Genomic DNA, 21,916 nt, shown 5'->3' with positions numbered 1-21,916 from the left:
CATTCCTTAATGATTAATCCATTTGTCACTTTCAAAAAGCCATAAATACAATTCAAATATATTTTTATAAATGTTTTAAGATGTGGAAAGTATTTTTCTTTTAAATGCTGGAGCTCAGCTGGGCAGTGGTGGTGCCTTTAATTCCAGCACTCGGGAGGCAGAGGCAGGTGGATCTCTGTGAGTTCGAGGCCAGCCTGGGGTACAGAGTGAGTTCCAGGAAAGGCGCAAAGTGACACAGAGAAACCCTGTCTCGAGGGAAAAAAAAATGCTGTAGCTCAAGCACAGATCCTGACCTATGCTAGACTAGCGTTCTATCACTGAGTTACAACTCCAGACCTTGGAAAGGATCTTAAATTGGTATGAGTAAACACACACACACACACACACACACACACACACACACACACACACACATATAAAAGCTGGGCATGAAGGCACAATCCTTTAATCCCAGCACTGGGAGGCAGAGGCAGGCAGGCCTCTGTTGAGTTAGAAGTCAACCTTCTCTACACAGTGAGTTCCAAGATAGTCAGGGCTATGTAGAGAGAGACCCTGTCTAAATAAATGAATGAATAAGTAAAAATAAATAAATAAAAAGAAAAGAATTTGAGTTGGAGAGATGGCTCAACAATTAAGAGCACCTGGGATGCTCTTCCAGAGGACCCGGGTTCAATTCCCAGCACCCACAGGGCAACTCACGACTGTCTGTTTTTCTAGTCCCAGGAGATCAGATTTATTCTTCTGGTCTCCGCTGTGCATTTCATGCCTGTGGTACACAGACATATATATACAGGCAAAACACCTATGCATATGAAAATAATAAATAAATGAATAAAATGTTCAAAAATAATAAACACGATTTTTAGCTTGACATAGTGGCACAGGCTTTTAATCCCAGCACTCAGGAGGCAGAGACAGGTGGATCCCTTTGAGGTCCAAGCCAGCCTTGTCTACAGAGTGAGTTCCGGGACAGCTACATAGTAAGACCCTGTCTTGAAACAAAACAAAAATTCTACATTTAACACTTCAAAGGGATGACTTTTTTCTGTAGTAACACGCTAAAACACATTGGTTTTTTTAACCATTGAATATGTAAGTTACTTCAGTATATCTTTAATAGGGTCTTCTTCTCCGTGGCTAACCCAAGTTATTAGAACAAACAATTCGTATTTTTTCTTTCTCATTCAAATATTATGGTAAACAAAAAAACCCCTCATTTCCAGTTTTATTTTTGAATATCTCCTGTGTGTCCTTATGGAGCACAGTTTCTAAGCATGTGATTTTTTTTTCTTTTATCATTTGCTTCTGTATTTTCCAAGTAATTTAATGTTTCATTAAACATAAGGTTTGATATTCCAGTTTTTAAAATACAAGCCAAAAAACACCAAAAAAACCCACTAATGATTATAAAGCTTTTATAGTTCAAGTAATTGTTTTCATTTAAAATTAAACTCTCTTGCCAATCTTGTTCCCCCAGTAGCCTCTCCGCACAGGGACAATGGACAGCTTGGCCAAGATGATGGCCCCTCGGATGGCAGTGGCTACTTCCTTGGAGCACTTAACACCAAGACCAACATGACCATTGTAGTCCCCAATAGCGACAAAAGCCTTGAACCTGGTCCGCTGGCCAGCCCGAGTCTGCTTCTGCACTGGCATGATCTTTAAAACCTCATCCTTTAGGGATGCGCCCAGGAAAAAGTCAATGATCTCGGATTCCTTAATGGGAAGGGAGAACAGGTAGATCTCCTCCAGGGACTTGATCTTCATGTCCTTAACCAGGCGGCCCAGCTTGGTGACGGGGGATCCACTCCCTGTCTTCAGCTTTACCTCCTCGAGCCCCGCGGCCTCGGCCACGGCCACAGCCTCGACCACGACCGCGGCCCCTAAGGCCGCTGCCGAATCCTCCGCGGAAGCCGCCGCGGCCTCCTAGTCCCGGGCCCCCGGGTCCTCCCGCTGCACCGGCGTCGTCTGCCATTTGGTGTTTTCCCGAAGAAGAAGAAGCAACCTGTGGCTCTGTGTTGGTGCGTCTCATCCCTGCCCCCAGGGGCACTGGCATCGTCTCTGCTCCTGTGCCTAAGAAGTTACTGATGATGGCCGGTATTGATGACTGCTACACGTCAGCCAGGGGCTGCACTGCCACCCTGGGCAACTTTGCCAAGGCCACCTTTGATGCCATCTCCAAGACCTACAGCTACCTGACCCCCGACCTCTGGAAAGAGACTGTGTTCACCAAATCACCGTATCAGGAATTCACTGACCATCTTGTGAAAACCCACACCCGAGTGTCTGTTCAGAGGACCCAGGCTCCAGCTGTGGCCACCACATAAGGGTTTTTATACAAGAAAAATAAAGTGAATTAAATCTGCTAAAAAAAAAAAAATTAAACTCTCTTGGACAGGGAGATGGCACAGTACATAGAGACAGTTTGTCACCAACCCTAATGACCTGATCGAGCCCTAAAACCCATAAAGTTGTAAAAGAACACTGACTCCTGCAATTTGTTCTCTGGCCTACATACGTGCACTGTGGCATATATGTGGACACACACACACACACACACACACACACACACACACACACACGTAAAAAATTCCATTAGTGGGCTCTCTGGTTGATGTTGTAGCTTGGTGGTAAAGGGTCAATCGGCTACATGGAAAAATGGGAAGCAGGAAACAAAACAACCAGAACTTTAAATTATACTGAGCTATGAGCTGACTTCCAGTATGTCCCTGAGTATCAACTCTTCAATCGGTCAAAAACCTTGCAAGCTCACCATGAAGAATCACATCTAACTCTACCACTTGGGAAGCTGAAGTGAACTGCCACAAGCACCAGGCTAGCTTGTGCTATGCAGTTCCAGGACAGTCTCAGCCAGCTATGGCATGAAAGCCTGTCTCAAAGAAAACCACAAACACATCCACCGCAAGCTGTGTGTGGAGTGTTGGCACGTGGGTAAAATCCTAGTTGTTCAGGAGGCTGACACTGAAGGATGGTAAGTTTTAGGTGAGCCTGAGTGTAGCAGTTGGAACAAGAATGCTCCCCATAGGCTCATAGATTTGAATGCTTAGTCACCAGGGAGTGGAACTCGTTGATAGGCTTAGAAGGACTGGGGGGGTGTGACCTTGTTGGAGCAAATGTGTTATCACTGGAAGTGGGCTCTGAGGTCTCAAAAACCCAATCCAGGCCCTGTGTCAATTCTCTCTCAGCCTGCGGAGCAGGATATTATTCTCAGGTTCAATTCCCAGTGTTGTTAAAAACAGCGGGCGGGCGAGAGCAGACAGACACACCATGCGACAGAGCTCCATGCGGAGCGTTTATGAAACGGGGAGACAACAGCTGAGGAGAGAAGAAGGGAGAAAGAGAGGGAAAGATTAGAAGGGAGAGGTGCAAAGGCCTGCCTGCCCGCCTCTGGGAGGAGCGGTGGGAAAGAGAGCGAGGAATGGGAGGAATGGGTGGAGCTTGCCTTTAAAGGTGTGTAGGGGCGGGGACGGGGGGGGGGGCAAATCCTAAAGCATGCGCATGTGTATAGAGGCTTATGCAGACATGCAGCACATGTGCATAGATTACGTGACATACTGCCATAAGACCCTAGGGTGCTGGTTAGGCATTTGCCTGAAATGCTAACACCGAGCACCCACATGGCAGCTCACAGATGTCTGTAACTTCGATTCTAGGGGATCCCACACCCTCATACCGACATGCATGCAGGCAAAACACCAACGCACTAAAATAAATTTTAAAAAATCCACCTTTATTAAAATCAGTTTCTAAAATAGGAAATTATAGAATATATATGTATATGTATATATATATATATATATATATATATATATACCATTTCATTTAAGATCCCAAGTAATTAGGCATTTGTTACTTATCATTTTACAATTATAAACATGATACAGGGTGACATTTTGTGCTTTGCAGTACTGGGAATTGAACCCACGGCTTCATGCGTGGTAGGCACATACTCTACCGCTAAACTCTTTCTTTAGCGCATAATATAGTTATAAAATAGACATAGGAGAACAAAATGAAAGTAATACTTGCAATAATGTCACCTAAATGTAACACCTTTTGGTTTTGATATATAAAAAAAAACTTCTTGTACGTTTTTCTAGTTTTTAAAATTTACAGATGAAATAGTCACTTTTCCATGTGGAAAGCTCAATGTCTTACAATTGCATGCTTTCTGCCGGCTTCATAAGATTGCATCATTTGGATTTACCACAATCCACCAAATCTGTCGTGTTTGAACATTTATTTCCTTTGTAAATAATATGAAGAAAAGTTGCATTTAATGCCTTTGTGTGCATGCCCTGCCTGCCCCATTTCTTTATGCCTGCCTTTTTTGGCCAGGTGTCTCTCAAAGTCCTGGGTTCAAAGACTCCACTTTCTCCCTGATTTGATTTTTCCTAAGGATAAATTCCTAGAAATAAAATTACAGCATGTGTATATTCTAAAACTTGACACCCAGTGCAAAAAAACAGATCATCAGAAAAGTTATTCTGTTGGCGTTGTGTCTGTCTCCAGCTTTCCGATACTTTACAACGTCTGAGGATGACCCACCCCCTCCACAGCCCATGGCAACCTCATCACCAAAAGATAATTTAATTTTCAGACTTAGCAGTCTAAAGACATACTTTTAAAAGTTTATTAGCCTCACTCCCACCCTGAAGTATTGCATACCTGAGTTCCAGCTACTCAAGTGAAGTGGGGTCTTCAGAGTTCACGGCCACTCAGGACAGCAGAGTGAGACTTGGTCTCAGGAACCACCCCTCCCCCAAAGAACAGCCTTTAGTAATCATTTGTCTGTCTTTTGAGTCGCCTGCTGACACCTGGAGTAGACATTTGCTGGGTTCGAAAGTCTGGCTTCCACCCTGTCTTGATGTGGACACTGAAGTGCTTTTTGATTCTTATTCTTGTTTAAATGTCCCTTCCCCCACATACTCACACACTTATTTATTAGGGTGGATGATTACCTCTGTGCACAGTTTTGGAAAAAACAAAATTAGGACCTTGCCTGCTCCAGCTAAATTGTGAGCACATCACCAAAATGTGCCAGCCTGGCTCTTTCATGTTTTGAAGTCCGGGTGGTATGATGCAAAATAAGAAAATAAGCCAATTTGCTATAACTGTTACCTCGTCCTAACTCCCTGCCTCCTCATTAGGGAACTGCTGTGCCTGGGGCAGTCCACTGTGAGTGACTGACAGACTGGCTGAGAATACAAAAGCCTTGGCTGCCTGGGACAGTTGTAAAAGGATCCAGCAAAGAGCACTGGATGGGAGTGGCTGAGGCCTCAGCACCCTCCTACTTTTAGACTGACCCTCTGCAAATCCCGCCTTGCTATTTTCTTTTGAGATATACATTGCCTGAGACCCAGAAAGCTCTCTCCCTCCCTCTCTCCTCCCCTCTCTGTCTCAGTCTGCTTCCAGGGACTGCCCATCTGGTTCTGGGGACAGCAATCAGAGGACTGCACGGTTGTCCCTGCAAGACCTTCTGGAAGGGCTCCTCTTGTCCCCTCCGCACCTGGCTCTTTCTTTTTAGCTTTCCTGCAGCAATATCCATCTAGCGATTTAGCCTGTTTTAATTAAACACTGTTGGCTTGCAACCAAGAATCAGCATATATGCAGTGCTTTTGATTTTTATGGATTCTGGCTACAAACCTTACACTAAACTAGTTTTCTCTAGTTTGTTTCTTACGTTGTAGTTTTTACTTATCACGCTGCTAACCTTCAGTTTTTAGTGAGATCAGTAGGGTTTGGCTGCTTTTGAATGCTTGGGAAATCCTTTGCTGTCAAAAATCATATGAATAAAATGAGTCACAAGAGCATATAATTATAAATAAGTAAATATATATGTGTGTGTATATATATATATATAAAGTTTTGCTCTTTACCCCCTATTATTGGAGTGATTTTTATTTTAATACACAGCAATAATGTAACAATCCACAGGACATATTTTGCGTCTTTAGACTTTTATGTTTTGCTGTAAGAGTAGCCTCAGCTCAGATTTCAGTGCTCACATTCTTCTCAGACAACAGTCAATCCAGAACCGGCTTTCTGAAGGAGGCCAGGCCTCCTTTTCACCAGGAGACTCTATTGCTATTTTCCAACCCGAGAGAAGGGGGAACTACGGAGTAGAGAACAATCGCCCCCACCCCACCCCAGTCCCCACCCCCAGCACAGCCCCCACTTGTCTCAACACTTTACACAGCAGATTGAGAAAATGAGATTTTCATTTTTTTGTTGTTGTTGAGGTGTTTATGTGAGCACACATGCATTAGAGGTTACCTGGCAATCATATGGCCAGCAAAGCACACAGATTTCTGGAATCCTTCTACAATGAGGAGTCCTGCCTGTAAAAACCTGTTTTAAGGGGTTAGGACACATTTGCTTAATGTTTAAATGTTTATTATCAAAATGATAATTATGATGAATATGAAATTGAAAACGTGCTTACAACTGTAAAGTGAAAAAGATATAGCTAACATTTTCTAAGGCTTCTCCCCAAGACTTGAAAAATGTGTGTGTGTGTCTGTGTGTGTGTGTGTCTGTGTGTGGAGGGGTAAGAATTCTAAACATTTTGTTCCTCTCCTTTTCTATCAGGAGTACCACATACAGTTCTTTACACTTTTGCCTAAGGAGCATGATTTTAGAGGCGCTTTTCATATGCTGATGGCTACTTCACATACTTGTGCCTTTTCCTTTTCCCCTGTGTTCTGGGGGTTGAGCCTATGAGCACACTGGCTAGGAAGGTTTCTGCCGCTCAGCTAAGTCCCTAGTCCTTGATATGTTTGCCTAGTTTTAGTTTAAGATAGGGTCTCCATGTTGTCTAGGTTGCCCTTGAACTTCTCATACAGCGCAGACGGCCTTGAACTTCTGATTTTCCTATTTTGGCCTCGTAAGTAGCTGGGATCACAGGCTTATACTACCAGATCCATGTGCTTATACTTTTCAACTCCCGGGCCCTTCAGGTGCAGGCTAGATACATGGTCCTGGTAATAGAAAAGGAGAAGGAAGGAAAGTTTTCAATTCATGGATACACACAACACACACACACACACACACACACACACACACACACACACACACATTCCATCAGGACAAATTATTATAAAATGTTAGGTGCATATTTCCACTTTACAGGTATAAATATATTTTCAGTTCATTGTTCAACATAATTATCATGATAGACTATATTAGTATGATTAATTAGAGAACCTGACAATTTATGAGATAAATTTATCATGAAATGTAATGTCCTTGAAAAAGATTGTCCTGTGTCTAATTTAGGAATGAATATTAGAAATCTAGTCCTGAAAGAGGAATTAGAAATTCTATCTTCTAATCTAAATATAACGCTTCTTCTTGGGACTAGAGTGTGCCTTTGCTGTGGTGATTTGCACATGGTTCCATATTTAGCCTCTCTATGCTTTATTTTTGGATTATTGATGTGTAAACCTTGGGATTCTTCCTGCAAGCTTATGCATGACTCTGTACACCAGCATAAGACAGTTCTTGGAATTGTAGACTACTAGTCTACAAGCCTTGGATTATAGTATGTTCATTGAGTGGTTGGTTTAGGTTTTTGTTTGTCATTTGTTTTTTATTTTACTTTTGTATTTTGTTGGGTTTTTGTTTTGACATTATTGGGGAAGCTGTTTAGTGCTGTTGGAGATTGAACCAAGGCCTTGAACGTGCTAGACCCATACGCTGCTGTTGAACCATATTCTCTCCCCTATTTTATCTTGGTTTTGTTTATGTTCTTGCAATATGGTTTCACTATGTAGCCCAGACAACCTTGAACTCTGGATTGTCTTACCTTTTCTCCCTGGTGTGCAGGTTACGGTATGTTCCACTGCACTGGGCAATTTTTTATGACATGCAAAACATATAAACAGAGAAGTGTTTCAACATGAATGTGCATTTCGATTAAAATTATAAAACAAACCCCTATGTTAGTCACCATATAGTCTTGAGACATATTTCCAGGTGCCCCAAAGTCCCAAGTGTGTTCCTTCAAGATCATACCTTTCCTTTACTCCCAGAGGACGATCATTTTCTCAGTTTTACTGTCATGATCCTCAGACACCATGAATGCATTTGTACTGTATGCTTCTTGTTTCTCCTCAGAACATTATATTGTTCTATTTTTCTCTCTTAGTGATTTGTAAAACTGGTAGATTAAAGAAACTAGCTTTTTAAGTTTGCTTTTTTATGGCAAATATTTTTTTAATTGCAAAGTTAATTTTTTTACATTTCATTTTGTAACCTTTTTGTACTTGTTAATATTCTTTTTATTGTTTAAGTTACATATAATATTCAAATTGCTTAGAAGCCAATTTTATGAGTTGTCATGTAATAATGACATGGATTGAATTATAAATTAGTCCTCCAACTTTTTCAAGGTCTGTGAGAACATTCCTAGAAAGAAACCTTGCAGATGCATGAGTGTTGCGAGTTCGAGTCATCAAAATAAAAATATATTCAACATTTAAGCTACTTCTGCCTCCTTCCTTTAAGCACCAGAAAAGCCAATAGATAGCAAAATTTTATTACAAAAAAATATTATCAAACATTATCTGGTCAAAATAAGAATACCCTGTCTCCAGCTTCCCTTCCAACCAACAGCCCTCACCTTACTGAAGACATCGTATCACGGGTCAGAAGTACTCACTTTATCCACGGCTAACCATTGGCTTGCTGGAATGAAATTAAGCAGATTCATCTGGACCTGTCTATGGTTTGGGTTTGGTGGCTCAGACCTGTGATCCCAGCTTGTGAAAGGCAGAGGCCGATAGATTGCAGCAAGTTTGGGGCCAGCCTATTGAGGCTTTGCCTTAAAACAAACAAAAAGCCTATAACAGTTTTATAGGATACTTAAAATATAATCTAAACAAAACACTAAGGTGTCTAAATGAGTTGGTGTTTTAATATATAAAAATAATCTACGTGACATAGTCCATGTACACCTGGCTCTTACTTAGTTCTCGGCAAAAATGACTTCAAGTTTAACCCACCAAAACACACTGGACAAATCAAAATAGTAACACTAAGGGATCATAGAGAGCAGCCAACCATGCGAGTCCTTCTTAGTTTATTAATATGGTCTTGTTTCCTATGTGTTGTGAAGCTGTTTACAAATGACCAAGTAAGATTAACTAATGAAACATCAAACCATTTCTGCAGCTCTCCTTCAGCGGGCTGAGAACTGAAAAGTACAGAGCAGACTTGGTTAGCTGTCACCACCGAAGTGACCTGGCCTCTCCAGTGTTGTACGGGTAGCAGCATGAGGACATTCAGATGGGATCCTTTCCTATTAGAATAAGAGAATTCTGGTGCCCACATCCTATTTTATGTCAAAAGATGATCTACATTTACAATGTTTATTGTTTTCAATAAAAGAAAACTCATTAAACATTTAATTAAATGCTATATATAGAGTTGAAAAACTATAGAATTTTAAAAACTGTCTCAATTTTTACAGATACTCTTTCATTTATAATGCTTTGAGAAAATGGCTTATCCCGTTCTGCTTCTAGAAATTAGATGATAATAATAACACTTCTTAAGTGTTAAGAATTATGAATTATGCTTACGCCGGGCAGTGGTGGCGCATGCCTTTAATCCCAGCACTCGGGAGGCAGAGCCAGGTGGATCTCTGTGAGTTCGAGGCCAGCCTGGGCTACCAAGTGAGTCCCAGGAAAGGCGCAAAGCTACACAGAGAAACCCTGTCTCGAAAAAACAAAAAAAAAAACCAAAAAAAAAAAGAAAGAAAAAAGAATTGTGCTTACAGTGTTTAACCCTCTTTCTCCATCCAACCTAGGAGTTTTTCATTATTTCTTCTGAAAATGGAGACTATGAACTGAGCACAGCATCCATCACTATCTCATCCTTGATGGTGGATGTCACGTGACCAGCGGCTTCAAGCTGTTGCCACTTCGGGTTCTCTGGCATAACTCTTAAACTGTGAACTGAAATAAACTCTTTCTCCCTTCAGGTGCTTATATCATGATATTTTAATCACAGCAACTGGAAAAGAAACTAAGATCGCTACATTTCTCCATCTCCTCATGGGCTTCTGCATGTCTCACAAACAGAGACCTGACTGGTAGTCCAAACTATCTGTTCTTAAATATATAGCCCAAAGCCCCAGGACACTGAGATAATATCTCCCTGCTGGTACAAAGCAGGTGTGTTGACTGCCCTTTATGACTGCTTCAGAGTCTCTGAGCTCAGGATTCCTTCCCTACTGTGCAAGCAGGTGTCTGTCCCATGGATCTCTCCATGTCCCTCTTTGGGAATCTGCATGTAAGTAACTGCAGCAGATGGCTGCTGTGGCTGGAAACTAGTCCCTAGTTGCTGACCCTGGAGTCTTCTCTCTCCTGCTAGACCCATGAAACTGCAGCGACGTATCTCATTAGCTTGTAAGATAAAAATCTCAGGACTTTCGATCGCTGTGACTAAATGACAGGGAGCAGGCATGACATTCTTCTGCAGAGAGACAGACAGATAATAGGTGTCCTCTTAGGTGAGCATCTTTGATTTTTGTTGTTGTGTCCCTTGAAAATGTAAAACCCATTCTGAGCTTGCAGGCCTTACAAAAGCAGTTTGGGGGCCAGATTTGGCCCATTGGCTGTCGGTTACTGGCCTCCACTGTAGATCCCCTGGCCAGAGGGCTGTTCTGCTGTCCCAGGCATTTCCCAGAGCTCTGAGTCACCATAGCTTCTTTTCTCTTAAAAAATCTTTGATTTGTTCTTCGACAATTTCACACATGTTTGCATTGATCCTGTCCACCCCAACTCCCCATTCCCACTCCTCTCAGACACACCCTAATATGTGTCCTTCCCACTTCCATATCCTCTCCTTTTTGGTTTTCTTTTTCAAAAACGATTTTCCCATGACTCAACACATATTTCCTGTGACTCAATATAATACAATGAATCCAGCACAGCTATCCATCTCCTTGGAAGTAGAATGTGATTATTATCTAAGAACTAGATTATGAACAGAAACCACCACATCTTCCCAAATTTTCTTCCAGCTATGAGTCCTGGAAATCAATTAACCTGTGGAGCAGATAGTTCTGATTCAGGCTGCAGGCGGCCTTTGTTATATCCACTCTGTAACATAACACTATCAATAGTAACTGGCACATTGGAGAGTTTATCTCAATATAAGAGTTTTCTCAGAACAAGGTCACATTTTCATCTGTGAGATTCTTATAGTTTGTGTGAACAGAATTTCTCAGACAATAAATGTTGGGTCAATAGTATTGTTGGGTTAAACTGTTTTTAATCAACTTTCCTTCTGAAAACACTTAAGATGTCCTTTAAAAGTGTGAGGGTTGACTGGGTGTGGTGGTTCACACTTCTAACCCTAGCACTCAGGAGGCAGAGGCGAGATGGATGTCTGTAAATTTGAGGCCAGCCTATAGTGAGCTTTAAGCTATATAGTGAGTCCCTGTTGGGGAAAAAAAAAAAAAAGGTGAGCGGGTATCTCAAAGTGAACTCAGAAAACCTGGGAAGCTGGGCTGCTTTTCCCCTTGGAACACAACAGAAGAGCATGGCCCAGGGTTTCCTGCCTGCCCGAATGGTTAAAAGTACAGGTAGAGTCTAGGACCTGTCAGTCAAGAGCCAGGATGAACTACGAGTCTAACTTTGAACACGGTGACCCAAGGGTTACAGCTTAGAGGCAAAGGAGAAGCCCCTTAGGCACTGTTATCAGCTTTATAGCATCTCAGTGTCTGCCAGCACACAGATCAAAAGACCCTCCCCAATACAGAGAGTCTAAGGCCAGCCTCTTTCCCCCCTAATTTAGGGTTTTGTCAGTTTGAAGAAAAACAGGATGGATGGTTGACTCACAATTCTTGTGTACACATGTCATGATCTGGCCTCGACCTTGTTGCGCCATTCCATCAGTAGAGGCTCTACAGGCAGGAGAAAAAGCCCACAGGGCCTTTGTTTTAAAACTCCAGGCTTTTGTCTCAGTTCAGGAGGGTGAGGAAGAAGCCATCTTGGAAGTTCACCGTCTTTATTACCCAGTCATTGTCCCTCTCTGTCTGTCTGTCTGCCTATCAGGGAATCTAACTCCTAGTCCCTCACCACCACACATTGGGGGGGGGGGGAGAGGAGGTTAACATATTTATTGGTTTACAAAAAGAGGAAAATCACAGGGATGTGATTAGCATGTAGTCAACATCATTCAAAAACTTACGTATCTTTTTGTATGGAAGGTAAGGTGCCTGTAGAGAATGTAGAGAGTTTGGAGGGACTGTAAATAGACACTGAGAGGAATTAGAACTTTGTAAAAAGATTGGAAACTGAACCTGGGACACAGGCATTAGCTTGAGATAGGGATTATTCAGAGCTAGACAATGAGATTTCCGAAGGAGATGGGAAATGGGATTTGTGGTGGGAAAGGAAGCAATTTCATTTCCTTTCTCAGTTTGGTCTTAATACAGATAAGAGAACTACAGAGCAATGCTGTTTCTACAACAGATCACTCATTGTGACCCAAACAACCACATTTAGGGGGTTATTCTGAACCCTGACCATATCCACATAGCATCAAAAGAAACAAAAACTAAATTTGTGCAGCAACACCATCTCTGTTCAAGAACAAACACATTTTAAAATGTATGTGTGCTCGTGTGTGTGTGCGCGCGCACACGCACGTGTGTGACCACCAACAACTTAGAAGTTTCAAATAAAAGTTGCACATTTAGCATTGTGCGGGTGCACACACTTGTAACCCTCAGCATTCCTCCTGTTCAAGAGCATTTTGAGTTCCACATCAGCTTGGTCTAAGAGAGAAGACCCTGTCTCAAGAACAAACATCATCACAATGCCATATTCCAATGAAAGATTTTTAAAAATAAAAGAGGATAACCCTACTGTTCTCAACTCCATAAGCCACAGACAAACACAGTACTTTAAGAGGCTCTTAATTTGCAAAGTAAATAATTTAGGCTAGTTGCGTGAACACATGAAGAGAGTCAGCCTTTTTATAACTTCTACAAATACCCAGGGGATGGGTTTTTTCTGCATTTCCCAGATTTGAAACTGAAAACAGCATGTCATCAGCAATATGGGTGATGGATGATGCCCTGAAAGGAATTCTCTAAAGGATGCGCAGAAGTTCCCCATTCTCTTACGTTGTCATTACCTGTAACTGTATCTGTAATGCTATGCCTTGTGGTCAGGGTAGATAGAACCCAGTGATAGAGTGCATCCTTAGTATGCACAAGGTTCCAGCACTGTACACACACACACACACACACACACACACACACACACACACACACACACAGAGTTAAAGAAGAAAGGCTCTCTTTCAAAAGCCAAAGCTCCCCTGTGGGGAATTCAAAAACTCTGACTCCCTCTCATTCATGCAGGATTTCCATGCAACTTTGGGTAAATCAGTTTGCCCAGGGCGGCAGCCATTTCTACACTCTAACTTACCAACAGGCAGGTGTTGATAGTGTGGTAGCCCAGCATGGCTTCTGCTCAACGTTCTGTGTAGTCCAAATGGCATCCTCATTTTCATGGTTGGCATGACTGTATTTCTGTAGGCCATAACATGGCAGGTTGAGTAGTAGTGAGTAGGACAGAGTGTTCTTGGAACTCAACTCTGCCTGCTGTTTATCAGTGGTGTCTGGACAGGTCACCTCCTTGGTGTCTTAGTTTCTCTAACTGTAAAATAAGGACACAACCATGTTGACCATAGAAAAGACAACTACCAGTTTTTCTGCCACACTATTCAAGAACCTCACAAAATTATGTAAGTAAAACATTAAGAATGAAAAATCATGAATTTAGCCTTTGTTGATTTTACACTTTCCTACCTAGTCATTGGTAACCACTAAGATCACTTTGGTGCATACTGAGATATGCAAATGTGTAGTTTCTTTTTTTTTTTTTATTAACTCTTTGGGGGCCCACCACCCAGCTCCCAAATAAATACATGGAGACTTATTCTTACTTATGAGTGCCTGGCCTTAGCTTGTTTTGTTTCTGGCCAGCTTTTCTAACTTAAATTATCATGTTTCTCTTTAATTACATTTTGCCTCTGTGCTTTTAACCTTTCTTTCTTCTATATACCTTTCTTTTTTTCTTACTCCATGGCTGGCTGGGTAGCTGGGTAGCTGGCTCCTGGCATCCTTCTCTTTTTCTCCTTTTCTCACTCCTTGCCCTCTTCCCTAGATTTTTCCTCCTATTTATTCTCTCTACCTGCCAACCTCTTCCTATCCTTTCTTCTGCCTAGCTATTGGCCATTCAGCTCTTTATTAGACCAATCAGGTGTTTTAGACAGGCAAAGTAGCATAGCTTTACAGAGTTTAACAAATGCAACATAAAAGACTGTAACACATCTTTGCATCTAAACAAATATTCCACAGCATATACAAATGTAACAAATCTTAAACTAATATTCCACAACATCCCCCCTTTTGTCTAAATAAAAATGAAAGATTTTAACTTTAACATAGTAAAACTATAAACAACAAAAACAGTTATCAAGTAAGAATTACATTTACAATATTCAGTCCATTTATATTTAGCAAATTCAGAGAAAATACTCCATTATCTATATTATCTTAGTGATTCCGAAGTTTTATACCTAACTTCCTGTCTATCATAACTAAGGAAAACCATAACTTTAACTATTTAGTCTTTAACTCCATCAAAGACCCCAGAAGGATGTAATATTTCCTAACAACAGAGACATCTGGCTGCCTGGACAGTCACCCAAAGTTCTTCTGCAACAATGGGGCATTGATCTTTGGCCTACAGCCCTAGAATATCTGGCAGACTTTTCAGTGAAGCAGGACTTCAGTGAAAAGGACTGTCTTGCCTTGTATTGGCAAAGTTTGTTAGTCTCTTTCCTCTGTGCCCTGAAGAATATCTGGCAGACTCTTTTGTGAAGCAAGAATCTCAAAGGACTTCCCTACCTTGTTTTTGCAAAGTTCAACAGTCTTTTTCCCGTGTCCCACTTGTCCAGTCTGTACAGGATACTGTCAACTGTCAAAGTAGGAACAGTTTCTTGCCCAAATGGCTAGCCTTGCTACATTGAAAGTAAACTCCATACGGAAGTTCTTTGATGCTCATCATCTTTTTATGAAGTAGATTGGTGCTGCCAGGAGCAGCTGTGTCTCATGGTCATGATAAACCTTAGGTTATTAAACATCTTAAATGCCATATTCTCTATATCTTTGAAGTACTTGAAAATCATCTGTTGAAAATGTACCCGTTTAACCTTGAAAACATACCGAACATTATTACAAGTTTGATTATTATAGATTAACCACTAACCTCATTTTTAATTATACATTGCATTTTTAAATGAGCTGAATAAACACAATACCCCAACAAGAGTAGAAACATGTACACAGTCTAACAAAAATAACTTTAAATTTGTATCATCATATCAAAATCCATGAAATGCAAAATATCTGAGATTAATAGTTGTCTTTTTATTCTATTTCCCCTAAATGATAACAAACATCCATAACCCACCAAGTAACCAAAGACTACCCATGCCACCTCTTGGGAATGTGGGAGTCATGTTCTCTAGACTTTTTCCTGTTGTCTGTGGGTAAAGGTATCTTTACGGTCCCAGAGAGAAAATTTGAGATAATGGCCAAGTCTTGGGAAGACCAGCTGTAATCTTTGTTGATATATATATCATCTGTCAAGATTTAGGAGATCTCCCCCAATCAAACCTGATCTGTGTTAACCTAGAACAAATTCATAGCCTTTTGTTTCCTGTGGAAACAAAAGCATAACCTCTTCCCCAATGTTACTGTGGTGATATATTGTGTACTCTAATAAAATTTACCTGAAGATCAGAGAACAGAACAAGCCACTAGATTAAACATACAGGCCAGACAGTGGTGGCACACACCTTTAATCCTAGCACTCAGGAGGCAGAGATCTGTCTGGGTTCAAAGCCACCCTGGACTATATGAGTCTAGGAGAGAAACAAAGCCAGGCTGTGGTGGCATACATCTTTAATCATACCACTTAAGACCTCATGCCTTTGTTTGGGAAGCACACACAACTTTAATCCCAGGAAGTAATATGGCAGGGTGGAGAAAGTATATAAGGTGTGAGAAAACAGGAACTAAAGCCTTTTCAGCTGAGGAACCCCTTTTGGTTAGAGGGTTTTTCAGGCTGAGGAGTTGGTGATGTAAGAGGTGGTGGCTGTGGCTTGTTCCTTTGTCTCTCTGATCTTTCAGCATTTACCACAGTATCTGGTTTAGGGGTTTCTTTTATTAAAAGACCTTTTAAGATTCATGTTACGTTGAGTGCCAGATGGTAACACGAATTGCTAAGTGGTCTTACAATGAAAACCTGGAGCCAGATATTGGGATAAAAGCTGAAAGATCAAAAAAGCAGAACAAGCCACAGCCACCACCTCTTACCTCACCAGCTCCTCAGCCTGAAAGAGCTCCTGTTGAAAGAGCTTCTGGCTGAAAAGCCTTCAGTTCCTGTCTCCTCACGCCTTATATACCTTCCCATCACTTCCTGGGATTAAAGGTGTGTGCGACCATTTCCTGGCTCTGCTTTCTCTCCTAGACTGAGTCGATCTCATGTAGTCCAGGGTGGCTTTGAACTCACAGAGATCCAGATGGATCTCTGTTTTCTGAGTGCTAGGATTAAAGGTGTGTGCCACCACTGCCTGGTCTCTAAGTTTAATCTAGTGGCTTGTTCTGTTGTCTGATCTTTGGGCAAATTTTATTAGGGTAAACAATATATCACCACATTTTTCCTTTGTTGTCTAAAATAATAAAAGAAGGTTATAACTAATATAAAAAACATACAATAAGCATATACAATATATATAGCCAAGAATTATATTAACAATGTCCAGTCCATAAACATTTGACAAATTCAGAGAATTTGTCCATTATCTATCCTATTTTGGTGAATCCAAAGTGTTGTGCCTAATTCACATTTTATTCTAACTTGTATTACCAACTGAAAGCTATCTTTTGATGTCTTTCAAACATATACACTTTACACCTTTTTAGGGAGTTTCTTTTCTGAATTTCTGAATTTGTTAACAAGAAAAACTGCTGTGGTATGTTCTGTATGGCAAATGTGTTGCTAATTAGTCAATAAATAAAACACTGGCCATTGGCTAGGCAGGAAGTGTAGGCGGGACAAGGAGGAGAATAAAGCTGGGAAGTGGAAGGCTGAGTCAGAGAGACACTGCCAGCCGCCATGATGACAAACAGCATAAGAAGATGCCGATAAGCCATGAGCCATGTGGCAAGGTATAGATAAATGGAAATGGATTAATTTAAGCTGTAAAAACAGTTAGCAAGAAGCCTGCCATGGCCATACAGTTTGTAACCAATATAAGTCTCTGCGTTTACTTGGTTGGGTCTGAATGGCTGTGGGACTGGCGGGTGACAGAGATTTGTCCTGAGGTGAGCCAGGCAGGAAAACTCTAGCTACAGAAAACTATAACTATCTAGGCTTCAACTCCCTCAGAGACCCAAGAAGAAAATATTAATGGAGTAACCAGGAAGTGCAAACAAGTGACTTCCAAAATATGTGAGAAATGACAGAAACAGCTGGCTGCCTGGACAGTCACCCAAGGTTCCTCTGCAACATTGGGGCATCGATCTTCGGCCTACAGTCCTAGTATATCTGATAGACTCATCTGTGAAGCAGATATTCTGAAGGGCTGTCCTACTTTGTTTTAGCAAAGTTTGGCAATCCTTTCTTTTGTGTCCTGCTTGTCTATTTTGGAGAGTATACTGTTAGCAGTCGAAGTAAGGCATTTTCTTGCCCAGTGGCAAACTTTTGCCACAAAGAAAGTAAACTCCATACGGAGTTTCTTCAATGCCCATCATCTTCTCTAAAATAGACAGGTGCTGCCAGGAGCACACATGTCTCATTGTCAAAAAAAAAAAAAAAAATCTATGTTATTAAAACATCTTAAATGCCATATTCTGTAGATCTCTGAAGTGTGTGAAGATGGCCTATCTATCTAAAATACATCTATTTGACCTTGAAAACATACCTAACCCAACAAGTTGTTTTTTTTTTGTTGTTGTTGTTTTTTTTACTTTTTTTTTTTAAAGTTAAGATATCCCTAGTATATCTAGGTTGGTTCAATTTAGCAGTCCTGTTCACAATACCATGTCTGTCAGCAGCTATTTTTTGTTTACCAACATTCAAAAACTTCAAAATTAACATAACAATATACAGGATCCAGACACGTTGCATATTTCCCATCTCTTTTTGGCTTATTCTTTTTTTATATTACTTTACTTCTCTCTTTAAGGACTTTATTATTTATAAACCATTTGCTTTTTTATGACTGTCTATACTTTTTTCTGAGTGTCTTACTCTGTGGCTGTCTGGGTAGCTGCTGGCCAGCCCCTAGAATTCTCCTCTCCTTCTCCTTTTCTTACTCCTCTCTCTTTTTGCTCTAGATTTCTCCTCCTATTTATTCTATCTGCATGACAGCCCTACCTATCCTTTCTCCTGCCTAGCTATTAGACCAATCAGATGTTTTAGGTAGGCAAAGTAACACAGCTTTGAAGAGTTAAACAAATGCAACATAAAAGAATGCAACACATCTTTGCATCATTAAATAAGTATTCCACAGCATAAATGAATGAAGACATCTTAAACCAATATCCCACAACACAAATGGACAAAACACAAACCTCACAAACAAACAGAATGCTGACACAGCCTCTGTAGAGCCAATGCAGTAAGCCAAGTGAGAGGCCCTGAAGCAATTGATCCAGAAGACTGTCAGTGCTCTGTCAGTGACTATCAGTTTCAAATTTAGGACCAAAATAAGAAAGTCAAATATAAACTCCCATCTAATCACAAGAGAAGTCCCACTTCTAGTTAGCCCACCCCTGGCTTCTCAAGCAAATGATTTCCAATTGGAGCGTACTCAAACTTTTCTTCTTTTGATATAAAGCCTCCTGACATGGAACCCTCCTCTGCATGCTTTTGAGTCTCTGCCAAGCATAAGTAATGATTCCTGATTCCCTTGTAAGACAAGCCTGAGAGAAATAGCCTCTGGTTATTCTCATTTGAGTGGTCTTTATTTCTGTGATATCTGCTCTGGTTTGCTTTCTATTGTTGTGAGAAGCATCATGACCAAAAGCAACTTGGAGAGGAAAGGCTTTATTCATCTTTACAGCTTATAGTCTATCATGAAGAGAGGTCAGGGCAGGGACTCAAGCAGAAACCTGGAGACAGGAACCAAAGCAGAGGCCATGGAGGAATGCTGCTTATTGGCTTGCTCCCCATGGCTTGCTCAGCCTGCTTTCTTGTACAACCGAGGTCCACCTGCCTGGGAGTGGTGCTCCCCACAATGGGCTGGGCCCTCGAACATCAAGTATTCATCAAAAAAATACCCCACAGGTTTGTCTACAGGCCAATCCAATGGAGGTGTTTTCTCAAGTGAAGATTCCTCTTCCCAGATGACCTCTAGCTTGTGTCCAGTTGACAAAAAAAACTGCATTCCTCCAGCTTTTTTTTTTCTAAACATATTCAAATAGACATCCACACTTTACCATTTGGAAGTGTGTATATTATTCTGTGGATTTTTTTTTCACTTTCTTTTCCAGGACTGGGAATGGAACCCAGGGTCTCACTTATATTAGACAAGTACTCTACCACTATTCTGTACCTTCAGTCCTATTTTGTGGGCTTTTAAAGACAAAGTAGTTCCTGTGTTCATACACACACACACACACACACACACACACACACACACACACACACACACACGGGTTCTCGCATAGCCTGGCTTCTTCCACACTCAGCTCTGTGAAGCTCCTCTAGTCACTTCAGGATTGAACTTTGAACCTGCAGCTCACTTTCCACCCCCAGGACCTTCCTCGTTAATCCTTCTCTTCGCCACAGTTGATTCTGCACAACCCTGGCTAGTTCCCCTCCTCAGAGCTGCTAAGAATAGGCACACCCAGGCTGCTTCTCTCTCCAAAGAGATGCTTGGAGGTACAAAGGAGGCAATGGCCTCAGTTTGTTCTCAGTCTTGTCTATCTCCACTTAAACTTCCTCATCACTGGCTTTGTGATAAACTGTGAATCTTACTCATGGTGAATTCTTTCATCTTGAGTCAGTTTTTCAGTTGTATGTAAAGAATTTTTTCCCAGTGAGAACACATGTCAACCTTAGAAACCGGTTTCTGCAGGAAGTGAAATAAAGTTAAATGCTTCATTTATCTTTGCTTTTTTTAACTAAATAATTCGGGCGAACTTTGCAGTCACCCAAATAAATAGTGGCCCTCCCTAGTATGAACAAAAGCATTCAGAATTGAGACATCTGATGGTAAGTGTAAGGATTGCTTGTTTTTATTTATGTTATGGTTATGTGGGTGTGTGTGTTTTCCCCAGGGGTGGGGGTGGGGGTATTGCACTGGGATTAAACCCAGAAACTCTTGCATGCTAAGCATGTATATACTGTATTGCTAAGTTACAACTCCAGCTCTGTAGAGATTACCTTTAAAATCTGAAGTTTGGATTGGGTATGGTGATGTACAATTTTAATTACAGCACTCAGGAGGCAGAGGCAGGTAAATCTCTGTGAGTTCCAGGACAGCCAGGACTACATAGAGAGACCCTGTCTCAAAAAAAAAAAAAAAAAATCCAAAGAGCAAAATGATCTGAAGTTTGAGACTGGAGGTGGTGTGGGACTCAGTAGAAGAGTGACTGCCTATCATACTGGTCCCTGGTTCATCCCCAACACCACAAGGAATAAATATTGGCATGCCTGAGTTATCTGACAGTTTGCATGAGCGACTGCAGCTTCTAGACCCAGTCTGAATGATTTACTGGAGTAATGTAGCATAGACTCCAGGGCAGCATAGTCTTACATGTGAATCCTCACACTGCTTCAGTCAAGTGGGCAGGTTTCCTGAATTTGACTCTAACTTTTCTTATGTCGGTATTGGAGATTAGATCACTTCCCTCCGAGGGTTTGTAAGGGAGGGAAAAAATTTTCCTCCACCCTCAGGTTCACGACTTAGGAGTTGCGATTTAATTAATTAAAGTATTGATCATGTAACATTGTCCAGGTGGGAATTTACAGGTTTGTATGTGTGTGTACACACATGAGCACATGATGTAGAGGCCAGAGGTCAACATCAGATATTTTTTTCCTTTTGCTCTCCGCCTTATTTTTTGAGACAGGGTCTCTCCTTAAGCCTGGGGTTTATCAATTTGACGAGCTTTGGCTTGTCTATGAGTTCCAAGGAGTCAAGGAGCCACTTCTTCAGCACTGGGGTCACAGGCAGGTACCACTCACTTTCCTGGGAAGCTGGGCCTCTGAATTCAGGTCCTCCAGCTGTGCAGCCTTGATTCACACATTATTGACATTGGCCAGCTCCCTAGCCCCAAGGTTATACTTTACATGGGAAAAAAGATAAGACAATAATTAAAGTGTTTGTTTATTTTCCTGTGTAGGAACACAGAGAAAACTAGGAGTCTCCAGTTAGCAAAGGATGGAGATTTCTATACATAATTTGATAGAAGAGGGAGGGAGAACAAAGGAGAGGCCAAATTTGGGATGGTGTTTGTTTTTACAGGTATCAGTGGTCTTTTCTGCTTCCTGGTCAGTAACATTCTCTCCAACAAGGTTTATGGCAGCCTTACTTCCAGAAGTTTGCGCCTCTAGTCAGATAAGGGAGGACCTCAGAAGAAGTTGTTCTGCGTCTGTTGAATCTCAAGTGTCTGAAGTTTAATCTGTGTGTCAATCTGGAGTACCATGAGAAAATGCATAGGCTGATATAAGATAACTAAGGTCACCTAGCTGTGCTCGGAGCTCAAGGCCCCATAAATACTTGCTTTCATCTTTGATTCTTGGACACTGGCCTTTCTTCATTGACACTAATCGCAGATGAGAAGTTATGG

General features: G+C 41.3%; 1 protein-coding gene and 1 pseudogene across 1 annotated transcript; one reads left to right on the top strand and one right to left on the bottom strand.

The window, feature by feature from the left end:
- Positions 1–1,446: 1,446 nt before the first annotated feature.
- LOC131895625 (small ribosomal subunit protein uS5-like) lies at positions 1,447–1,975 on the bottom strand (annotated as a pseudogene).
- Positions 1,976–1,985: 10 nt separating this feature from the next.
- On the top strand, positions 1,986–2,374 carry LOC131895624 (small ribosomal subunit protein uS5-like; the record flags this gene model as incomplete). The annotated part of the gene is made up of 1 exon (XM_059246114.1): positions 1,986–2,374. A coding segment is annotated over one exon (342 nt), but the record flags the coding sequence as incomplete, so codon positions are not given.
- Positions 2,375–21,916: the final 19,542 nt, after the last annotated feature.

This window comes from Peromyscus eremicus, chromosome 19 (genome assembly GCF_949786415.1).
Source record: "Peromyscus eremicus chromosome 19, PerEre_H2_v1, whole genome shotgun sequence".
Classification (NCBI taxonomy): domain Eukaryota; kingdom Metazoa; phylum Chordata; class Mammalia; order Rodentia; family Cricetidae; genus Peromyscus; species Peromyscus eremicus.
Note: the sequence above shows the minus strand (reverse complement) of the source record. Positions and strands in the feature narration are given on the sequence as shown.